We start from the raw sequence: 22,993 nt of genomic DNA on the forward strand, positions 1-22,993 counted from the left end.
GTTCTTTTTAAAAGAGATTTAAAAAATGACTTTTCACCGACCCGAACTGCGAGCAGAAATATGAAATCGACAAAAAGCTCTGATCGGAAGCACGCATGCGTTAAATTTCTTTGAGCCATCTTCGTGGTCAAGGACGATCACCATCAAGGGCTTCTGGATCAAGTGCAACACGGAACTTAACATTTTCTGCTAATGGATCCCTCGTGGATCCCTCAACTTTGATTAATACGAGGCCATCAAGTCAAACCGCAGAAAAACATTTCTTGGACTTACCTCCTTTGGGTCTTTTGTCGGGGAAGCAGATCCTGAAGAGTCCTTCGTCCCTGTTGAAGTACCGCACGTCCGACTCCACTTCTTGGAGACTGCTAAGACGTTCGTTTCCTGCCTGGTTGACTCGCACTTCGTACCAGTTGTCCGTTCCGAAAGCGATGGCTAAACACGACACGGCAATGACGGCCGAGATGGTGGCGACCGACAGGGTGATGGCCGAACACGCCATGTCTACAATTTCGTAGGGGGAACGATGGAAGGGAAGACGTCTGCTTCTGCTTCGCGGACGGAAGTGCTTCTCGCGTGCTACATGTGTGTCTGTTCGGAGATACTCACGCAACGCACTCCGGCTACCACCCTCCGATCGAAGGAAGGTTGCAGGAGGTCCGTTTCGTTCCGCTGAAACCACTCGAAGCTTCCGAGAGCTTAATCGGCACCAACGCTTGATCACACGCGCGCTACGTGGCTTTCCCACATTTCTCAGAGGCTGTTAAAGTCTTCCGCACTGCCACTCGACTGCTCCGAAGAACGCCACGCACTTCCCCCAACACTCATCGTCACACAACACGTGCGGGGACTCGAGTCACGTGATTGTAGCCCGAGGCTTCCTTCGCCGCTGCCTGTTCCGAATAAGTCGACTTGCTGACGGGCTGTGTGGCGGAACAGCGGCTGATGATGGTGACGTGGCTTTCACTTCCTCAATTAGGAGCGGACCTCACCTGGATCTCGAAGGCGCGACGAAGGAGAAATTGCCGATGAACTCGACGGCAAGGTCACTCGAGAACGATAATGGTGTACGAGGGATGTCACCCAATCCACTCTGCTTAATTAAAAGCCATCGAGATGATGATGTCGTTGCAATGACTTCGGATTATTTTTGGCTCAGCCATTACACAACTGGTTCTCGACCCTGTTGTTTGAATTTCTGGAATCTGCATAAACGCCTGACTTCAAGTTCGAATATCATCGGAAAGGATTTGGTTGTTCATTTATTGATGCAGCAGAAAGAGAAGAAAGTTTTTGTATTTGTAAACGACTGTCACAAAAGAGATGCTGCTTTTATTAAAACATAAAAGTGTCGCAATTCTTTTACGAGCATTTAGTACACTTGTTTTGTGGTTGTTGTCGGTGGTGTTAGTTGAAATGGAATCAGGAAAAAGAAAGATTTACAGCGATTCACGATCCAGATTGGTGCAGCGAACAGTTATTGGCCTCAAAATTCAGGGAAAATGCATTTGAATCGGTAGAAATAAGAAATCAATCCAGACCAAAAACACGCTCGAAACAGGGCGTTTTTAGATGTGAAGGGCTGAACACTTTGCTGCGTTAGCATTTCACTAAAATTCACCCGCACGTTCCACTGAGCGTCCCTAAATGCTCATATCTGCATATGTCTGGCGAGAAGGATTTTGCAACTGAAATTCATCATCATTAATTGATAATTTTACAATTATAAAAAGGGAAACCAATCAAAACAAATAAGTTCTGTGTACACTAAGACAGGACTTGAAGGTTCTTATGACGTGAAGGAAAACCAGGCTTCTCTGTCATATACTAACTGACCGATCTCTGATGCGGAGAGTTGGGGGAAACGGGAGAATATTGCTAATATATTTCGAATATTGAGTTCGGGGGGGGGTCTGCCTTTTTCTTTTTCCATCTTTAGGGGCGTAGAAGACCAGAACACGAAAAAAGCACAGAGGGTGGGTGTGTGAGTTGGTGGCCGAGCCATTTAATTTGGTTTCTTTGAACGGTGCTGACTAGAGGATCTTGCTGCTTTTCATCTAATATAGTAGAATTGGGAATGTGGTCTTGCCAGGAGTAATCCAGGATATTTTTTAGACAACTAGTTCCAAAGCTATTTATAATATTGAAATGCTGCTTTTGTTGATATGTTCCAGGGCAGGGAGCCATACAGAAAGATAGACTGGCTGGTGCACTTGAAAAGACGAATCTCGTCTCCTTTGAGATGAGGCTCGACTCCACACTTTATAAGACTTCTGTGGAACTGGAGCGCTTTCTGTTTTCTTGTCTTAACGTCTGTTAAGGAATCTGAAATATGTGATCCTAGGTATACAAAGTCCTCTGCTTCAGCAAGGTAATTATTTTGATTTATACAGATGTGTCCATCTCTCTGATGTTTTAAAATCTTTCTTTTTTGAGAGTTTATTTTTAGTCCAAATATTTCTGCAGTTCTCCTAAGGCTGTTGAAATGGTTTTGGGAATCCGTAATGTTGGAGTCAATAAGGACCATATCATCTGCAAAGCTCAGATCTTCAAGGTGCATCTGCATATAAGGGTCTTTGAGGAGGATTCCAGATTTAACTTGAATCAATTTAAGAATATAGTCAATCACCACGATGAATAGATATGGGGCCAGAGTATCTCCCTGTAAGATTCCTGTGGTGATGGGAAAACTGTCTGTTTTGTCTCCATTAACTAGTGCTGTGGCTTGATATCCTTGGTAGGGTGCCTTGATTGCTGTAATAATTTTGGGTGGAATGCCATAAAGTTTGAGTGTTTCCCACGGTCGTTTCCTGCCAATAGAATCAAATGCTTTAGTTCAAAAAATTTTAGTCAATAAAGTTCAAAATCAGTGGTAAGTTTTTATCATCTGAACCCTTTATTAGTCTTCTGGTGCAGCGAATGTGTTCAAGAGTATCACTTTTTTTTTTAGGAATTCAGCCTGGTCTGTACGAAGTAATAGAGTTATATGTGGTTCAATTCTATTTAATATCATTCTATTATAGATTTTTAGTGGAGTAGAAAGGAATGTGATTATTCTGTAGTTTTCAGGCATGTTTGGGGTGGCTGAAATTACTGTTTATTTATTTTTTACTTGTCTTTAATGAAGGCTTGTGACTCACCATGGGAAATTCAATCAAAATACCACAGTGGCTGTCAGTAGTATGGGATGCACTCTGAACAGATCAAGATCAAGATAAGATAAGGAATCGTGACGTAGATATGTTGTTATCAGATGAATATAAGTAACGTCATTTGTTAGTTGTAAATAAGAGACGTTATTGTTTTAATTGTAAAGGGAGATATATTAGTGGATAAGCATTCGTGTCGTGATTGGTGGGACACTATGAATAAAATAAGGGTATGGTGAATGGGGGAAGCGATGTCAGTGCTTGGAGGGGTATTGTTATGAGTTGTAGATAAGTAAATGGTTTGCATATGGCTTTATGGATGATGGATAGTGATAAGATAAATTTTGGAACGTTTGGAATTTTGCTGGGACCCGCCTTCTGTCAGGGACATCAAGTGGTGTGTTGGGTTGTGTATAGCATTATGGGTGATATTTAGAGATAAGCAATTGTGACGTTATGTATTTGGAAATTTCTGGGGAACATATGCCTCTCTGTGATATCACATGGTGTTTTGGTCTGCCTATGGAATTGTGGGCAAAGTTTTTGAGATAAGATATCTTGGAATTTTCCCAGAGTGACACATATCTGTCATTGTCATCATGTTTTGTCTTTGGTTGTCTATAGATGGCTGTATTAATTTTCCAATATATTTTAGGGTACTTCTTTCCTGTTAAAGGGTGGGAATTCTTAGAGTAGAATTTGGGAAGTAAACTGACTTATGACTTGGACTGTAAAAAAAGAAATAAAGATCAGGATTGCAAAGGGAAGAACAAATCTGAAGGCCATGGATAACATCTGGAAAAGTAAAGTGATCAGTCTGCAAACAAAACAAAGAGTATTGGAAACATGCATCTTCAGCGGTGTACTTTAGAGATCTGAAACGTGGGTAATAAATAAGGAATCAAGAAAAAGAATTTTGTCATTTGAAAGAACTTGTTACAGGAAGATTCTAAGAATAGGATAGGTACAGAAAATCACCAATGAAGAGCTCTATCAGAAGATACAACCAAAACAGAATCTAATGCAGAAGATTAAAAAACGGAAGCTGCAATTATTTGGACACATCTGTAGAATGAGTGAAGACCAGAAGATAAAGACATTTATGTTTGGTATTTTGGATGGTTTAAACAGAAGAGGTAGACCATACAGAGAATGGATAGACGATATAAAAGACTGGTGTGGAATGGGTGTACAAAAACTGTGACACTGTGCACTGGACAAAGAAAGGTGGAAGAAGATAGTGAAACAGGCATCAGACATCAACGGGAAGTGAGTCCATGATTCATGATGATGATGATGATGAATTCTTAGAGTAGAGTCGTGATGGAGGCAGTGATTAGGCTTTTCTGAATAATTTAATTACATGCTGGTGTCCCTCAAACACACACACACACATTAGACATGAAAATTCGCTAATGTTGATACTCTAATATGTACCCTATGATTTTTCTTATGAAAAAAAAACTATTCAGTATTAGAATTACGCTTAACAAAACAAGCAAGCAGTGATTATTGAAATTATAATTATCAATGGTTATGTTTAAGTAAAAAAAAATTAACTTACATTTCTTTCCAGAATGGAAACAATTGGTATTATCTAGGTTTTCTGAATATTCCAAATTGTTAATTTTTAACATATATTTCCAGCACAGAACAAAAACACAAATCTGAAAATGCAGTTGACTTTTTCTTTACAGGTTACTGGGGCTAACATATATTCACAGCACAAAAAAGACTATGGAACTGTAGTTTAATATGTTTGTATTAATCACATCCGGTAATATATGAGTTACAGTATTGTTCAAAATGTATCATTTTCCCACGGTTGGTTGTTTCTCAAACACTTACATATGACTAAGTGATTAGCATTCACTTGATTGTGATGACAATATCCTAAACTTAATCATTCCTGATTAAGGATTTTATACACTTATTGTTTTCAAGTAGATGCCTTGTTTGTTTGTTTATATTTTGTGTAGCTAGGAAACTGGAATTTATTTCAAATGAATATTAGCTCTGTAATATGTATACTTTGATTATTTCTGTTACCTTTTATTTGACTGTAATATTATTAACAATTTGTATTTACTGAATCTAACCTACAGAATTAATTAACCCACAGAATTGCCTGATGTTCATAGTGTATGATTTGCCACCGGTGCTTACATGTCATTCATGTGATTTTTCTCCATGTGACATTTCGAAACAAGTTCAACTATGGTTTCTAAATACTTCAATTATGTAAAAAACGTATTTCCATTAGTCCCAATTGACCACTGTCCTCTCAGCCCAACATTTATTTCACAGTAGGGATATTTATATTTCCATTAGTCCCAATTGTTGTCCTCTCAGCCTAATCTTTATTAGGCTATTAATTTCGTTAATGTTGTTTTTATATTTTTCTCTTCCAACGACGAGTATTATTTGATATATGTATGTTGATTCACTTGATGTTATCTGTACCCTAAGATACCGTTTTTCTACAGCAATCTTTTTAAGAGTTTTAGTAACGTTTTGGTTTTAAACATGTTATGTCTCTCTCTTTCTCTCTCTCTCTCTCTCTGTAAAATAACCAAATTCTACTCTGTTGGAGGTATCTCCAGCTATAATAACAAAACTGTGACTTTTCAAGTGAAATCTTCTCCACTAAAATTCTGGCTATTAATTTAATACCCGATTCCTTTTGCTTCCAAGAATTGACAATTTCTTGAAATATCTGAGGGCTTGCATGAACAAATAAGACTTTTAATTCACTGAGTGGATTTTCAAAAATAAAGTCTCTGGTTAGTTTGTGACATGAAATTTCACAAAAAAAAACGCATTTTTTTTCTTCTCCAAAGTTATCAGTATCAGTTGGAGGTGACATCACTAAAAGATATCTGCAAATGATGAGCTCGCTCATCTTACTAGCTTCAGCAGAAATCTTCTGGAGGAGAAGGGGATAGAGGGGGAGGCATTGCAGGGAAGACTCCTGTTACCATCTTGACTACCCTTTCACTTCCACCACCTAATGCTATTTTTTTCCCATCCCAACAATTTCAGACATATGAGTGAGAGAACTAGGCACATGGTCTAACATCAAAAACGCTGTTTGAGGATAAAGTACTTAACATAATAAGGACAAATAATATAGAATACTCTTTGAGCCACAGAGATAAGGTTTGCCCAATGATGTCACAATGTAAGATAATCTCACATCAACATCATATCCAACAGCATATAGAAACATGTCCGTGAATCATCTGCACAAAAGTTTCATTTGGAAGGAATGGTCAGGGTTAAGGGTCAGGTAAAGAGTACTACAAGGAAAAACAAATGAGTCAAGTGTCTTTGCAGTTATGGCAATTCGTTCATCCAGTGCAGATATTGTATTTTGTTGTGGTGTTTTGTGTCCAGTAAAGTAAAGTAAAACAATGGATGAGCCACAAAAGTCATTGAAATTTTCTTTCTTCAGGAAAATAGCACGAGACAAAACTCATCACATAGCTCTAAAAGGATGGAAACCGATTATTATTTTAGAAGACACATACATTGTGATGTATTTATCCAGGACCACTTGGGAAAAGTTAGTGGTCTGATATCCTCAGCTACTTGAAAAGAAGAGTTGGCCATTAAATGGACCTCAGTGAGTGTTATATTCTGAAATGCCAAGATGGGGAACTACTACTTGATGATACAGGAGCTAATGTATCATCAAGTATTATTACAGGAGCTGATGAAAGTAAAGTTTTTTCTATTAGTTGTGAAGAAGCTGAAAGATTTTCACCAAAAATGTTCGACATTGTTAATCATTTACTCTTTTTGGAAACTGAATTACCAGCTATTCATATCATGGGAAAAGTATTACTAATCATTTATCTTCATCAATGATAAAATTAGACTTTGAAGATTTTATCCAATTCGATAAAGATTCTTTATTCTGGGACATTTACGAACATTTACAAAAAGTGTTTGTGTATATTTGGTGACAAAAGAATACACAGAATGTTAGGGAGGCATGGTGTCATTTTCAGACTGACACAATATCAAATGTAGGGATCTGTGCTTACCATGGTATCTGATTTAAAAACTCTTTTGCATGACCAGCTATTATGATGTAATGTATCCAAGAAATAGGGAGTAACGAAATTTTATTCATTGAACTCTTTGGAAAATGTTAAGAGAGTAAATTAAATATTGTGATATATTTTTATGTAATTACATGTTTCGTTTTCTCAGTGAATATACTTGTAAATAGTATTTCAGCAAAATAAAATATGCATTTGTAAACTTAAATGAACAAAAATGTGTTTTTGTTGTTGTGTTTTTCCACAGTGAATTTTTACTCAGTTATTCTGATCAGAAATTGATATTTAAATCCACAACTTTATACTTTAATGCAATTCTGTTTATTTATTGTAAAAAAATCACTACTGTGAAATTAATGCCAGGAATGGGAGGGGGGGGGGAAAGTGGTGAAAATTAATATCCATGTAATTGATTATTTTAGAAATTGTCTAATATTACCTATTGACATTATTTGAGTTATCTGAAAACATTTCGTTCACATAATCGGAAATCCGAACTGTTAGAATTTGGTAGTTTTACAGAGAGACAGCAGATAATTTAACCCAAAAACATGACTTAAACTCTTAAGTTGCTATAGAAAAAATGTTTCTACTCTCCAGATAACACAAATACAAATTTTACCTTTTCCCACACAAAGTAAGATAAAAACACACCAACAGTATATCCAACAGCATGGAAAAACATGTCATTGAGTCATCTGCACAAAAGGTTCATTTTTGAAGGAACGGTCCAGGTAGGGAATAGTAATGGTAAACAGTACTATAAGAAAAAACCATAGAGGCGAGTGACTTTGGACTTAAGGTAATCGTTCATCCACTGCAGCTGCTGTATTGTGTTGTGGTGTTTTGTGTTCGGTAATGTAAAAATAATGGGTGAGCCACAAAAGTCTTAAAAATTTCTTTGTGAAAATTTCTAATTGTTTAGAATTTTGTAACAGAAAGTTAACATAAAATATAAGACCAGAGCTAATAATCAGTGAAATAATAATAACTATAATTAAATAACTATTTATTTGTGGTACCATATGAAGTAATCTAAAAAGAAGAATGAAGGAAAACGAATATGAAAAACCAACAGTGGGTGAAAAATACGAATTTTCAGTTATCATTGGTATAATTGATATTCAATTTCTTTTGAATAAGACTTCAAATTTATTTCATAAAGAAAATTGTATTTCTGATGGAATTATTTTAAGATATGCATTGACAAAATCACCTTGTAGTTGAAATGAATTACCTGAAAGTGTTAAAAAACAGAATTCTTGGTTAATAAAATATAATCATCAGCTGAAGTGAGAAATTTGGTTCATTATCTCTGGACAAACTAAGAAATTGGATGATAGAATCAACATGCAAATATCAAATATTGCTCACCAAAGGAAGAGAAAAATCAAAAACATTAACAAGGTTGTTAGAGAGACCTGTTCTTGATTTAAATGAAATTGAATGCCCAAAACGTGAAACCATAATGTGTACTTTTAAATGCTTTTGGTAACATAGGAAACGTTTCTGTGCTTTTAAAAGCAACCATGGGAAGAACCCTTGAACAACAGCGCAAAATTAACAATAAGCAGATTAAGGACCAAAAAATAAGATTGTATTTTTCACTTTATTTATTTTCTGTATGTTAGATTCAGTAAATACATTATAAATAAAATTTTCACTCAAAAAAACTTGTAAATTAGAATGAACAAATTGGATGTTGTTGATATGTTATACAAATTTAAGTAAGATCTTTTTTGTGTGAAATTTCATGCCACAAACTAACCAGAGACTTTTTTTTTGAAAATCTACTCAGTGAATTAAAAGTCTTATTTGTTCATGGAAGCCCTCAGATATTTCAAGAAATTGTCAACTCTTGGAAGCAAAAGGAATCGGGTATTAAATTAATAGCCAGACTTTTAGTGGAGAAGAGTTCACCTGAAAAGTCACAGTTTTGTTATTATAGCTGTAGATACCTCCAACAGAGTAGAAAAAACAGTTGTACTGAAAGTACGACTGTTAGAATTTGGTTATTTTACAGGGAGAGAGACATTACATATTTAAAACCAAAACGTTACTAAAACTCTTAAAAAGATTGCTGTAGAAAAACGGTATCTTAGGGTACAGATAACATCAAGTGAATCAACATACATATATCAAATAATACTCGTCGTTGGAAGAGAAAAATATAAAAACAACATTAACGAACTTAATAGCCAGACCTGTTTTTCATTTAAATGATACCAAATGATGAAAACAATATTTGCATGAATTTCAAAACTTTGAAAAAGCTGATGAATTTCTTGTTAAATGTGATCATAAATATTTATTTGAGGGTAAACATTTTTCTTTCTTTCTTTCTTTCTGAGCTAATTTTTATTTGAAATAAGAATAAATAATTAGTTATTTGTATTGGAAAGAATATATAATATAATATTTGTGTTAAAATATATATATAAATATCCCTACTATGAAATAAATGTCAGGTTGAGAGGATAACAGTCAATTGGGACTAACGGAAATGAGTTTTATATAATTGAACTATGTAAAATCCATAGTTTCAACTTGTTTTGAAATGTCACATGGAGAAAAATTACCTGAATTACACATAAGCACCAGTGGCAAATCATACACTATGAACATCAGGCAAATGTTAAATCAGAAGAATAAGAAAAAAACACTCACTTTATTAATTCTGTATGTTAGATTCAGTAAATACAATTTGTATTTACTGAATCTAACTACAACTTCAGTAAATACAAGTCAAATAAAAGGTAACATAGAAATTAACAAAGTATATATTACAGAGCTAATATTCATTTGAAATAAATTCCAGTTTCCTAGCTACACAAAATGTAAAGAAACAAATAAGTCATCTACTTGAAAACAATAAGTGTATAAAATCCTTAATCAGGAATGAATAAGTTTAGGATCATCATAATCATGTTAATGATAATCACTTAATCATATGTAAGTGTTTGAGAAACAACCATATAAAATCCTTAATCAGGAATCAATAAGTTTAGGATATGTGTCATCACACTCAAGTGAATGCTAATCACTTAGTCATATGTAAGTGTTTGAGAAACAACCAACCGTGGGAAAATGATACCTTTTGAACAATACTGTAACTCATATATTACCGGATGTGATTAATACAAACATATTAAACTATAGTTCCATAGTCTTTTTTGTGCTGTGAATATATGTTAGCCCCAGTAACCTGTAAAGAAAAAGTCAACTGCATTTTCAGACTTGTGTTTTTGTTCTGTGCTGTAAATATATGTTAAAAATTAACAATTTGGAATATTCAGAAAACCTAGATAATACCAATTGTTCCCATTCTGGAAAGAAATGTAAGTTAATTTTTTTTTTACTTAAACATAACCATTGATAATTATAATTTCAATAATCACTGCTCGGATGATTTGGTAAGCATAATTATAATACTAAATATTTTTTTTTCATAAGAATAATCATAGGGTACATATTAGAGTATCAACACGGATACATTAGCGACTTTTCATGTGTAATGTGTGTGTTTGAGGGAAACCAGCATATAATTAAATTATTTAGAAAAGCCTAATCAATGCCTCCATCACGACTCTACTCTAATAAATCCCACCCTTTAGCAGGAAAGAAGTACCCCAAAATATATTGAAAATTAGTACAGCCATCTATAGACAACCAAAGACAAAACATGACGACAATTATGGACGTGTGTCACCCTGGAAAAATTCCAAGATATCTTATCTCAAAAACGTCACCCACAATTCCATAGGCAAACCAAAACACTATGTGATATCACAGAGATGCATATGTTCCCCAGAAATTTCCGAATACATAACGTCACGATTGCTTATCTCTAAATATCACTCCCAATGGTATACGCAACCCAACACACCATGTGATTTCCCTGACAGAAGGGGGGGGGGGGCCCAGCGAAATTCCAAACATTCCAAAATTTATCTTATCACTATCCATCACCCATAAAGCCATATGCAAACCATTTACTTATCTACAACTCATAACAATACCCCTCCAAGCACTGACATCGCTTCCCCTATTCACCATACCCTTATTTTATTCATAGTGTCCCACCAATCACGACACGAATGCTTATCCACTAATATATCTCCCTTTACAATTTAAACAATAACATCTCTTATTTACAACTAACAAATGACGTTACTTATATTCATCTGATAACAACACATCCACGTCGCGATTCCTTATCTTATCTAATCTTGAACTTGATCTGGTCAGAAGTGTCCCACCAATAACGACACGATTTCTTATCTACTAATATATCTCCCTTTTCCATTCAAAACAACAACGTCACTTATTGACAACTAACAAATAACGTTACTTATCTACATCTGAAAACAACACACAACCACCTTACGATTCCTTATCTTAATCTGGTTCAGAGTGCATCCCACACTACTGCTGTCATATCGCATCTTAAACTCGTTCACAGGATTTTTACACAAATAAGTAATAAAAGTATATATATAAACTACTTCTCTAAAACCGAAGAAGTCCACAAAGCTATACTAACGCGTTTCCATTTTGTGATTAATGTCCTTCACGTCAACCTCGTAAACTAATTACACCGACTTTGTTTTCGGTAGATCATCACTTCCATGCCCAGCTCTGACTCGCGTTCCGTCAGTCTTTCTTGATAACATCAAAAGTATTTACTGCTGTGAAAGAATGTTGAATATTGCTTCACATTTTCTAGAGAGTTTTCCATCCCTCGAGACTCCCAAAGTGTGCACACTACTTGAAACATGATCTAATCAACACCATACAAAAAAGAAGCGACAATCAAATCTTTATCGGTGCGGTATCATTGCCAATGCGATCACTGCTTTCACAATCGTTGCTTTCTTCACAACGTTTATAAAATGTCTTTTAAATTTAATTTCCACCACTAAGTTCTCTGCTTTCTACGACACAACTTCTCCGTATAGTAAGCGCCTTATACTTCGGTATTACAAGACTAATAACTTCCAGCGACTTCCTCCTCCCCACAGTAGTATTAAGGTTTGCCTGGACTTCTTCGCTTTGTATTATCAGCAAACAGAGGAAAGGTGCATCCTCAAGATGATTATTACACAACTACTCGTATAACAGCGGAAGCTATGAGACTGATTCAATCACTCTCGGAGCGGTTTTCATCTAAGGCTTCCTTCCTATAAGCGCTCCAGAAAATAAGTATTTGTAGTCATAAGTTATTTTGCACTTCACCAACATGAAACAAAGTGGATCCGAAGGGGGGGGGGGTAAGAAAAGAGATTCTCCAGGAGATCGCTCACTAACGGTTAATGGTTGGTCCCGTGTTGTATTGAAGAAACTGGTTTGTAAGCAAGATTTGCAAATACAACTTTAATACATCAGAAAATACATCTTGTTTCTCCTTTAACGTGTTAGGCTCAAAGACCACTCACGACCAAAGAACTCGACTGCATACGAACCTAATTAGTATTAGGATAGGACGGTTAACTTTATCCAGGAGTCCCTAGAGTCCTCAAATACTTTCGAATTCAGGATTGTTATAACCAAAAAAGTGTGGTGGGTATTTCAGAAAAATACACGTGACCAAAGTGTTGATAAATATATAGTGAAACCACTGGCCATGCCAGTAGTTTAAATATACCCTAACGTTAGGGCAATAACTAGCACCCATCAACTGCGCACACACACACACACACACACACACACACACACACACACACACACACACACACACACACACACACACACACACACACACACACACACACACACACACACACACACACACACACACACAGTGCGCATTTGATGCATGCTTTACAAATACATCTCTAACCCTAACCGACAACTTCCTTAAATATTCTGTTAGCTATTTGTTGATGCATCCTCGTTGCAACTAAAGTTCCTTGAAAGACTCGGAGGGAGAGTATTTTGTCGTCTTGGGCACTAAAACCCAACACCTGTGCATTCTTATAGGACTTTGCACCACACGCCTCTATTAGAGTTGGTTATGGCAAAAAAAAAGCCGGTAGAATGCCATATTTTTCTAAAAGTTTGATGTATTTGTTTATCTAATCTATTCAGGATTGTCAAAGTTGGTTTTCCTAATAATAAAGAGTGGAATAATTTAAGTAACACAAATTGATTTAATAACGAAATACGTTGCCGAAATACGTACAACGCTTCATCTATGAAATGCTGAACGTTAACTCGATCAAGGTCGTTGTCCAGGAGCCGAAAACATCAATCCGAAGTACCGCCACTCGTCCAAAATCGTGATAGGTTTAAGAGAACGATTGGAAACATTAAAGATGTAATCCTGGACTTTCACTTCCTGTCATGACTTGATGGTATTAGGGCGATGGTAAAAGACTTATCTTCATTAATTACAAGACCTCTGAGAGTAAAATACTGAGCAGCATGGTCTGCCAACACCTGAAGACCCATCTTAGTGTCAGCAACAAGTATTAAATCATCTGCAAACGCCGTTGCATTTATTTGTCATCCATTGAAATTAAAACCAATGTATGGCGGCGTATGAAAGAAAGCGCCATCAATAACAATATTGAAGATAAATCATGATAAGGGATCTCCTTGTAAGAATAGAAAGAATAGGCGATGTTTTATCTATCAGCGTTCGTTCCATGTCTTCACTTAGAGGAAGAGTACTAATAGTTAGCCAGATGGCTGCTAGTGTCTTATGGTATACCCTCAAAGTACTCACACCTCCTGAAGTATTTCTCTACCACATTCAAAAGGAAATCAAACGTTTCCTCTGGAACAAAACTCACTGGACAACATACCCTCAACTCTGGAAGCCACTCAGCAAGGAAGGTCAAGGCCTGATTTCCCTTGAAAACAAGATTAGATCCTTGAGGATAATCCTCCTCATAAAGACACTTCAATGCACTCAGACTTATGCAACCACTTTCGATTACATCACGAAATCATCCACCAGAGGAGTTACACTTTCCCCAATCCTCCGAATGGCCAGTCCTGCACCATCTCCTCCTAAACTACCTCATATTTACAATGATGCTCTACAGCGGTGGAAAAACACAGGCCTTCATCACACACTTACAGGATCAACAGAGTCAGCTGTACTAACAGAACCACTTTTTTCGAACAGAAACATAAGAAGTCTCACAACTGGCCAGCCCTTTCTTTTCCCTACATGGAACTGGGCAGGAATAAGAGTCATAGGGGACCTCCTAACCCAGACCCTAAAGTGGAAAGCATTCACAAACTTACCAATGAAGAACCCCAAAACTGAAAAGCAATATCAACAGCTGCAAGCCTCCATTATAAATGCCTATCCATATATCACTACACCTCAGGAAATCCGTATTCCTTCTAGAAACTGCTCGGGGCCGACATTTCATCTTGTACAATCTGAAGCCTCACTTCCAATACTTCCCTCCAACTACAAGAAAATATACCACTTCCTCATGTCAGTGTCTCCAACCTCGCCCTTCTTATATTCATCCTTAACCCTCTCATCTACAAGGCTGCATATGCCACTCCGTTTTCAGTGGGATCTTCCATATAAATCGAAGTGTGCCAAACCAGATTCCGACATACAGTGGAGACCATGGCATAACATCTTGCCAACTCCTTCTAAGCTCTACAAATTTCAGCTAAGAGAAACGGATCTGTGTCTATTCTGTGACGTTTCAGGTACCTTGGAACACACATATCTGACCTGTCCCGCAAACAAAATGATAATCACCTATGCCCTGAATACTGCCTCCAACACCTGTAACTACGCACACAGCCAAGAAGACTACTGGAATTTAGTCCACACAGAAGAAAACAGACACAGAACATGCAATTCCCTCTTAATCTGCGCTGAGGCCGTCATCTACAGCTTCTACCTAAAACAGACAAGAAATAACCAGCAACCATCCATCACTGAAACTGCACAAACCCTCATGTACATCCTCCGTCGGAAACTAAAAAGCAGGCTTTCACTGGAACTTGAGTACTTCAAAGAAACAAGAACTGTCGTGAAATTCATAGAGGAGTGGAATCCAACTGGTACCCTCTTCTGGATTGACGACGACGATGTGCTTCATCTGAAGGATAACTCAGACTGAAACTGAACTGTAAATTTTGAATTCATTTATTGCATTCTCTGTTGTATACCCGAAAGGATTTCTTTCTCTGTAATATATATACTTATAATATGTAAATAGTCCTTGTTACCTATCGTGTAATGTATATTTTAACAAGTTAAATAATAAAAAAAATCTATATACAGTATATAGATTTTTTATAAATATATATTTATATATATATATTTAGAGAATCAATATATAATATATGGTCAGTATATATATTGTCTGACTGAATGATAGGTTCACAATTGAATTGATCTCATTCTTGCTTGCAGAGCGTAGGAAGGGAATAAATCGAATTAGTTACATATTAATTCATCATTAATCCAAAATGGGAAGGAATAAATGATTATTAACCATAGTTATTTTGAATGTTCCTGAAAAAAAAAATCAGTAAATTTTTTTACTTGTTCTATTCTGTTCACTTATCCTGTTCCATTGTTCTCCTCAGTCCTTCCGTTTTCATGCAGTGCTGTTCATCATGGCGTGCAAAATTAACTATAAATACTTTCGCTGGCAATCGGAATTTTTAGCAAGTGTGTTCGAATTTATAATAAACGTAGCGTAACTACAGATTGACGTTTAGAAGAGATGCGCGATACGCATCGCCTGGTTTGAGGTGGCGAGCAATTAGAGATGGCAGTGCCACCAGCGGATAAAAATGGTTGACTTCAGTTTCCCACGCAGAACCAAAATGGGAAATTATGCAATTTGCAAATTTCACACATTCTTTGGACGTGATAGGCAGGGAAAGAATTTTCGAGTTCAACTATTTAAAATTGAATATTAGTCGATTCATATTTTTGCGTAACTGGCTAATTCCGTAAATCGACATAAGCAGCCAAATAAAGCTCAAAAGTAAATAAATTGAATTTCAGTTAGTTTAAACGAAATGTCAGAACTTTCAAATGTTTAGAAATTTTTTAAAATAATTTGAAAATCCAAATGCTTCAAAATACGAAAGCTGTATTTCGCTTATTTATTTATTTTTTTAGCTAATTGGTATTTCTTGAGTTATTAATGCTGTTAAATGTACCGGTTTATTCGATGATGATGATTAAACTGTTTAGCAGAGAGACAGAAAGGAAGTAAAATTCTGAGGCTTCCATTCAATGTACCAAACAGCTGCAGTTCTTCCCGGAAACAAGTGCATCCTGTCTTGACTATTCGTGCATAAAAAACTTACCTGTCAGTTAATCGCGTCGAAATAAGCCCTTTTTAATGATCTATCAAACATTTTTTTTTTTTTTTAATGCTTGTTCACATCTATAAAGCCTTGGACTCATTTCCTTCTATTGGAGTGTCAATAATCAGCTCGTACCGATTTGTCTGATCTCCAGTTAACTGTAACAAAGACCCAGAAACCTTAATTGAATATTAAATGTCAAGATATCCAATGCAATGTAGGATGTTTACAGTTTAGTACATTACGCAAACAGGAAATAGTTTTTATGCATTTAATTTAGTAGTATTTTTATTATTTGTACGTTGACACGCATTTTTCCAATACGAGTACTAAAACAGTCAAGAAAATATAAATTGCATTCAGTTTTTAGCGTGCAAAATATATATTCACAAGCACCTGATCCACATGAAAAAGGCTGAGATTTTAAAACCGAGTTAAGCTAAGATTAGTTATTCTGAGATACTTATATTTTTTTATCTCGTTTCATTTGTGTAAGCTATAGTGGCGCATTATATTCCTAGATTATATAAGTTAAACCAAGTAAGAAATTATTAGACAATCCTTACAAAATGATTTGAATAGGCTGGAAAATTGGACAAATAAAAATGGCTGTCAGTTTAATGCTGGTAAGAGTGAAGTTGGCGTGATTAGAGTTCCAGCGGCATGCTATATTAGTGGGGTTATGCTCCAAGAAACTGAAGAGGCAAGAGATCTTTGAGTATTAGTGGATAGGAATTCAAAGTTCAAAGGTCACATAGCAAAAGTTGCAAATACAACTCAGAGGGTGATTGCGATATTGAAGCGAACCTTGTCATGTAAGGATAAGGAAGTCATTTTGCCTCTTTACAAGGCTTTGATAAGACCACACCTGGATTACTGTGCGCAGATTTGGTCTCCCGGGTTCCAAGGGGATAAAGAATCTGTGGAAAAGGTGCAAAGAAGAGTTACAAATATTATATCCAGATTACGAGATTAAGATTATGAGGACAGATTGCGAGCATGAGGATTGCAGATGCTGGTTAACAGGAGAAACAGGGGTGATATGATAGAGGTCTATAAATTTTTGAATGGGTGTTATAGGACATCGTCTGTGAAATTTTTCGTTATATGGAAGGTGGGGAGAGAACACGGGGAGGGTTCATGAAAGTTAAGTTTGTTCATAGTGAAGAAAGGGGTAAAAGCTAGGTTTGTCTCCAAGAGAGCAGTGAGTGAGGTGATAGTTGGCCTTTAGGGGTAGTGAGCGCATCTAGTGTGAATGAATTTAAGGGAAGGTATGACAATTGGTTTGATTTTTAGTCTCCCTTGATAAGTCTTTGACTCCCTGGAGGTCTCAGATGATAATAATAATAATTTTTATTTTTTTTAACATTTTATTATTTCTCAGATAAATTGCATACATTATAGGAACACAATTATGCATAATAAATACTTTCTCGTAGATAAAGTTTTTTTTAAAAAAAATAATAATAACAATAACTCTTTACAACATATATTATTAACATATTCATAATGATGATTATTACAGATGTTTCTTTACAATTTTACACTCTATATATACAAAATCAATGGATATAATCACTCTATATTGCATACTTTTGTTACAGTTATTACATGCATTACATACATTTGATTACATATGATACATTACTTACATTTGTTTACATATAATACATACATTACATACTTTGGTTTACATGTGATACGTACATTACATGAACTTGGTTACATATGATAGATTTTGAATGAGAACTAATTTCTCTGCTTTCATCCTCGAAGCTTATATGTAAGCTTATCTGAGGATGACACCAAATGGTTATTATTTATTGTTTTTTTTGCTGTGTTGGAAAGCTACGAAATGTATGATTGAGAAATTCGAGCGCACGCACGCACGCACGCACACGTGCGTTTCTGTGCAGTTCTTGGATGGAGTCTGCAAAGTATTGGTTAAAGTCATTTGCTAGTTGTTGAATAGGTTTTGCGTCTTTGATGAAGTTGTGTTTTATGGTTTCGGAGGCGGTGGTGTTGGGAACAAAATCTAGCATCTCATTGATTAGATGCCAGGTTTGTTTCATGTTGTTTTGTGCATAGATCAGTTTGTCTCTGTAGCAGCTTCTTTTTGCATTTCTGATTTGTGTTGTAAGGCGATTCCTTGTTATCCTATGTGCAGTTTTTAAAGATGCCTTATTTGGATATCGCTTTAATTCTTTCCACAAAGATTCCTTTCTGTTTTTTTCTAGGATTAAGTTTTGTGTTATCCAAGGATTTTGTGTAGTTTTTGAACGAATTCTGACTTTCTTTGTAGCTTTCTTATATATTTCCTCCAGTGTGGGTTTAATGTTGTTGTATAAGATATCTGCTGAATCTGATGCCAGGTGTTCCCAGTCTGTTTTTCTTATTTCGTGGTTGACTATTTCTTTGTCTATTATTGTTTTCTGTCGCTTTTCTTCTGTAGGACATTGCATGGATATTGTCTTGGTGTGCAGGTTTAGAGCGTTGAAATAACGGTCTGCTACTTTGCACTTTATGACTGATGCAGTGTAACTTTTTGGTGGTGCTCGGACGTTTATATGATCTAGACAGGAGGCAGTGATAGTATTTCCAAATATTTCTTCTCTAGTACATGATGCTATTGTTGGTATTAGATTATACATGGACAGTGTGTCTAGGTATTGTACAGTGTACTTCTACCAAAACGCAATTGTAATCAACGGCACCAAAACACATCTGTGTTTTGGTGCCGTTGATTACAATTGCGTTTTGGTAGAAGTATGTTGTGATTTCATTTAGGTCTTGTTGTGCTTTGGAGAGAGCTGTGTTGATGTCTGTGTGGATTGCTATTACTGCGGTATCATTTGCGTATTGAAATATTTGACTTCTTATGGCCTGGTTATGAACATCGTTGATGTATATGTTGAATACTGTGGGTGATAATATGGCTCCTTGAGGGACACCGTGTTTTATTTGTGTACCCGGCTGTGACATGTACCTATTTTTGTTACTTGTGTTCTGTTTGAGAGGTAGTTCTGAACCAGGTATGCAGCAGTGTTCCTCTTATACCTATTAAGTATGGTTTGGTGAGTAGTATGTCATGTTCAAGTGTGTCAAATGCTTTGGTTAGGTCCAGCAGTATAAGGACGGCGCACTTGTTTTTGTCGAGAGCTTTGTTTATTGTGTCGGCGATGTCTTCTAATAAAGTGATGATGTTTTTTTGTTTTCTGAAAGACGAATTGGATTTGTTAGATGATGTTGTACTTCTGTAAATAGTTCCGTAGTCTGGTGTGTGTTATATTTTCAAGAATTTTTGAGATGACTGGTAGGGTAGCTATTGGTCTGTAGTTCTGAGTATCGTTTATTTTGCCGTGTTTGTATATTGGCGTAATTACTGCAGTTTTTAGTTGTTGTGGAATGATGTCTATGTCGAATATTATGTTCACGAGTCTGAAAAGTATTGGATTTATTTGCTCAAAATGTTATAAGGTCTATGAGTCTTATTTTGTCTATTCCTGGAGTGGTCTTTGGTTTTAGTTGTAGGATTGCTTCTTTCAGTTCCTGTTTTGTTATGGGTGAAAAATGCATAGTTTGTTGTTGACTTTGTGTTGGTAGTTTTTTGTTGATCGTAGGTAGTTTGTCTTTTTTGAGTTGTGTGATGATGTTTGCGATGGCATGGTTGAATGAGTCTGCTCGTTCCTCTTGGTTTGTATCCTGACTGAGACGTTTGCAATAAAATCTTGTGTTACTCATTCGAGTTATTAATTCGTTAAGTGTAGCCCATGTATTCTTATATATTCTATATATATTCTTAAATATATTAATATATTCTATGAATTTTCGGAAGTAGTAGTGTCTTTTTGCCCTACAAATTTTTGTTGTTAGTTGATTTCTTGTGTTTTTGTATAAGGTTTGTAAATGTGTGTTACTGGGCGATTTTTTTAGTTTTTTCCATAGATTTTTCTTTTACAGTAATACTATTTAGTATATCGCCATTTATCTATGGATTGTTGTCTGTCTGTCGTCTTGTTCATGTAGGCTTTGTTGCTTTTTTTTATATATTTCTGTGAACATTAGTTGGAAATTCTCATATCATATTACAGGATCGTTCATTTTAAGTGGGCAATTCCAGTTGTATTTTTTACAAGGTTGTCGACAATGCTCTTTAATATGATCGAGTTTTGTCGACTTTTGTGGTGGTGGGAGGGGGGAGGATAGATAATGTAATAAAACGAAGTTGAGACAAAGTAGTGATCGGCAATTCTGACGTTAATTGCTGATGATGTATATGGATGGATGGGAGCCCGTATGGTGATATGATCAATGCATGAATGTGTTGGTGAGTTATTGAGTATTTCTTCTTTTGTTAGGGAATTAATGGTAGGGTTTATGTTGTACTGACTTAGTATATCAAGGTATGTGTTAGTGGTTGAAGAAGAGTGGTCAAGAGTATTTATGTTAATGTCTCCTATTAGGATGAGCCTATGTGTTGTACGGGGTTCGATGCCTCTTAGCCATGTTTCTAACTCTTGCAGAAAGCAGAGTGGATTATTATCTGAGGGTTTATTATATTATGAGTTATTATTATCTTGTATATAATCATAATATTATTATATCATGATTATTATCTGAGTGGATTATTATATTTCCAAATTTAGTGTTTCCGCATGTTCGAAATGAGTTTGTTTTTCAGTCACATTGTATTTTTCTTTGATAAAAATAATAAATAATAATAATAATAATAATAATAATAATAATTATAATAATCCTTAAGGCAACAGTTGTACGGACAGCCGTTTTTGACGTATGCATTGGCATAAATTTGTTTTCCATAATTTTTCCACCAAAATGGATGAAATGAACAAATTTTAACGTAGGCATCGAATTTCGTTAAATCAGAGAGGAATTATTATATTATTGGACGCTATCCATTTTTTTTTCAATGCAGAGTTTACCAAATGAGTAGAAGGAATGGAGCGTTATATCATAATCGGCACTATGAATAAGGTCACTGTCAGAAAGAGAGACAGAGAGAGAGAGAGAGAGAGAGAGAGAGAGAGAAGCGATGATTTATGTGTCTGAAAAGAAGAGCAAGTGAGAACAAAGTCTTACGACACTCTTCGATTGGTGGAGAATTTAGCAGAGGAAGCATCTGTTCTGATATGCAGTGAACGTTCAGGGAGGGAATTGGCTCTCCAATTACCGTGGGTGGAAGGAAGGACGGCACTTTCCCGAGCATTTAGAAAAATCACCAAATGCTTTGAAAATCCAAACGCAAGAGCACTGATTTCTGAAAACTAACTTCACACTCGTTTGTATTGAAAGTAGTGATGCAGACCACGAGACATACCACGGATCCAGAGTGGCTGACCACGCTGGTTTTCATTGAATATCTTCTGGTTCTCGGTTGTCATTTGGAAAAAAGATACGTTTTTCTGTATTTGGCCATTTTAAAGTCAAATTTGCTGATTGCAAATATGCATGAGTGTATACTGAGGATGCAGCAGTTCTTGTGTCAAGCACTTATGATATGCCGCATTTTTTTCACACGTATTCCTAATCCATGCTTTGAACAGTGGTCAGCAATTTCGGATGGAGGAAGAATTAAAAACATTCATTCCATCTAGTATTATTTTGATGCCTTTGGTTCACATCAGGTGTTTGGATCGAGATTGTAGAAACAGACCATGAAAAGAAGGGCAGAAGTGCATCCTACTTCGCGAGCTGGAGTTCTGCCAACGGATTCAAATTATTGAAGGGAAGTACGTTCTGGAGGAGAGGAAACATGCAGAAGATGAATGATTTGAGTTTGTTCATTGCTGACAGCAAATATTTCGCATCTCACTTGATCGACTTGATGGGTGAGATTGAAAATCGGAAATCATTTAGAGGTGTGGTGTGGAATTCACGTGGACAACAGAAACTAAATGATCACTTCAATTTTTTCCGTAACAAACAATCGGATTTAAACGAGTAAAAATTATGAAGCCGTCTTGAACTTCGAACTGAATTAACAACAGAAAATACAACGTGCGCTCCATGCTAGTAGGCTAAATGATATCATCGAAGGGTGCTTTTATTATTATTATTATTATTATTATTATTTTTATGTGACACCTCCAGGGAGTCGAAAGACTCATCGAGGGAGAGTGCGCCAACAGCATTCAACGATTGTATCCCCTTCCAACTACTAACCGCGCTCAAACTTGCATAACTTTTTTTTTAGGAGCCATTAGTAGCAGAGGCTCTGCCAATCGACCAACCTTTGCTGGCTATATACTAATTAGCAGGGCGAAATTACAAATTTTTTATTTATTTATTCATTTTTACAATACAAAGTTTATTATTCTCATCACGTATACATACTATTTATAGAAATACAATTCAAGTATTACTATCATATTTTCTGTTGGTTTTTACATTTATTTTGGATGATTATTTTGTTATAGACAAATAAAAATATTTTCCTTATAATATAGAAATACA

At 35.9% G+C, this 22,993-nt stretch overlaps 1 protein-coding gene across 1 annotated transcript in view; it reads right to left on the reverse strand.

The window, feature by feature from the left end:
- LOC150107881 (claudin domain-containing protein 1-like) overlaps positions 1–794 on the reverse strand; it is a 153,611-nt gene extending 152,817 nt beyond the window's left edge. Inside the window, exon 1 of the mRNA XM_090415408.1 lies at positions 274–794. Coding sequence (XP_090271534.1) covers positions 274–499 — 226 coding nt within the window. The 5' untranslated portion in view covers positions 500–794. The remainder of the gene's footprint in view (positions 1–273) is intronic.
- Positions 795–22,993: the final 22,199 nt, after the last annotated feature.

Source organism: Typopeltis vanoorti, chromosome 3 (assembly GCF_054136105.1).
Source record: "Typopeltis vanoorti isolate ZY-2024b chromosome 3, IOZ_Tvanoo_1.0, whole genome shotgun sequence".
NCBI lineage: Eukaryota > Metazoa > Arthropoda > Arachnida > Uropygi > Thelyphonidae > Typopeltis > Typopeltis vanoorti.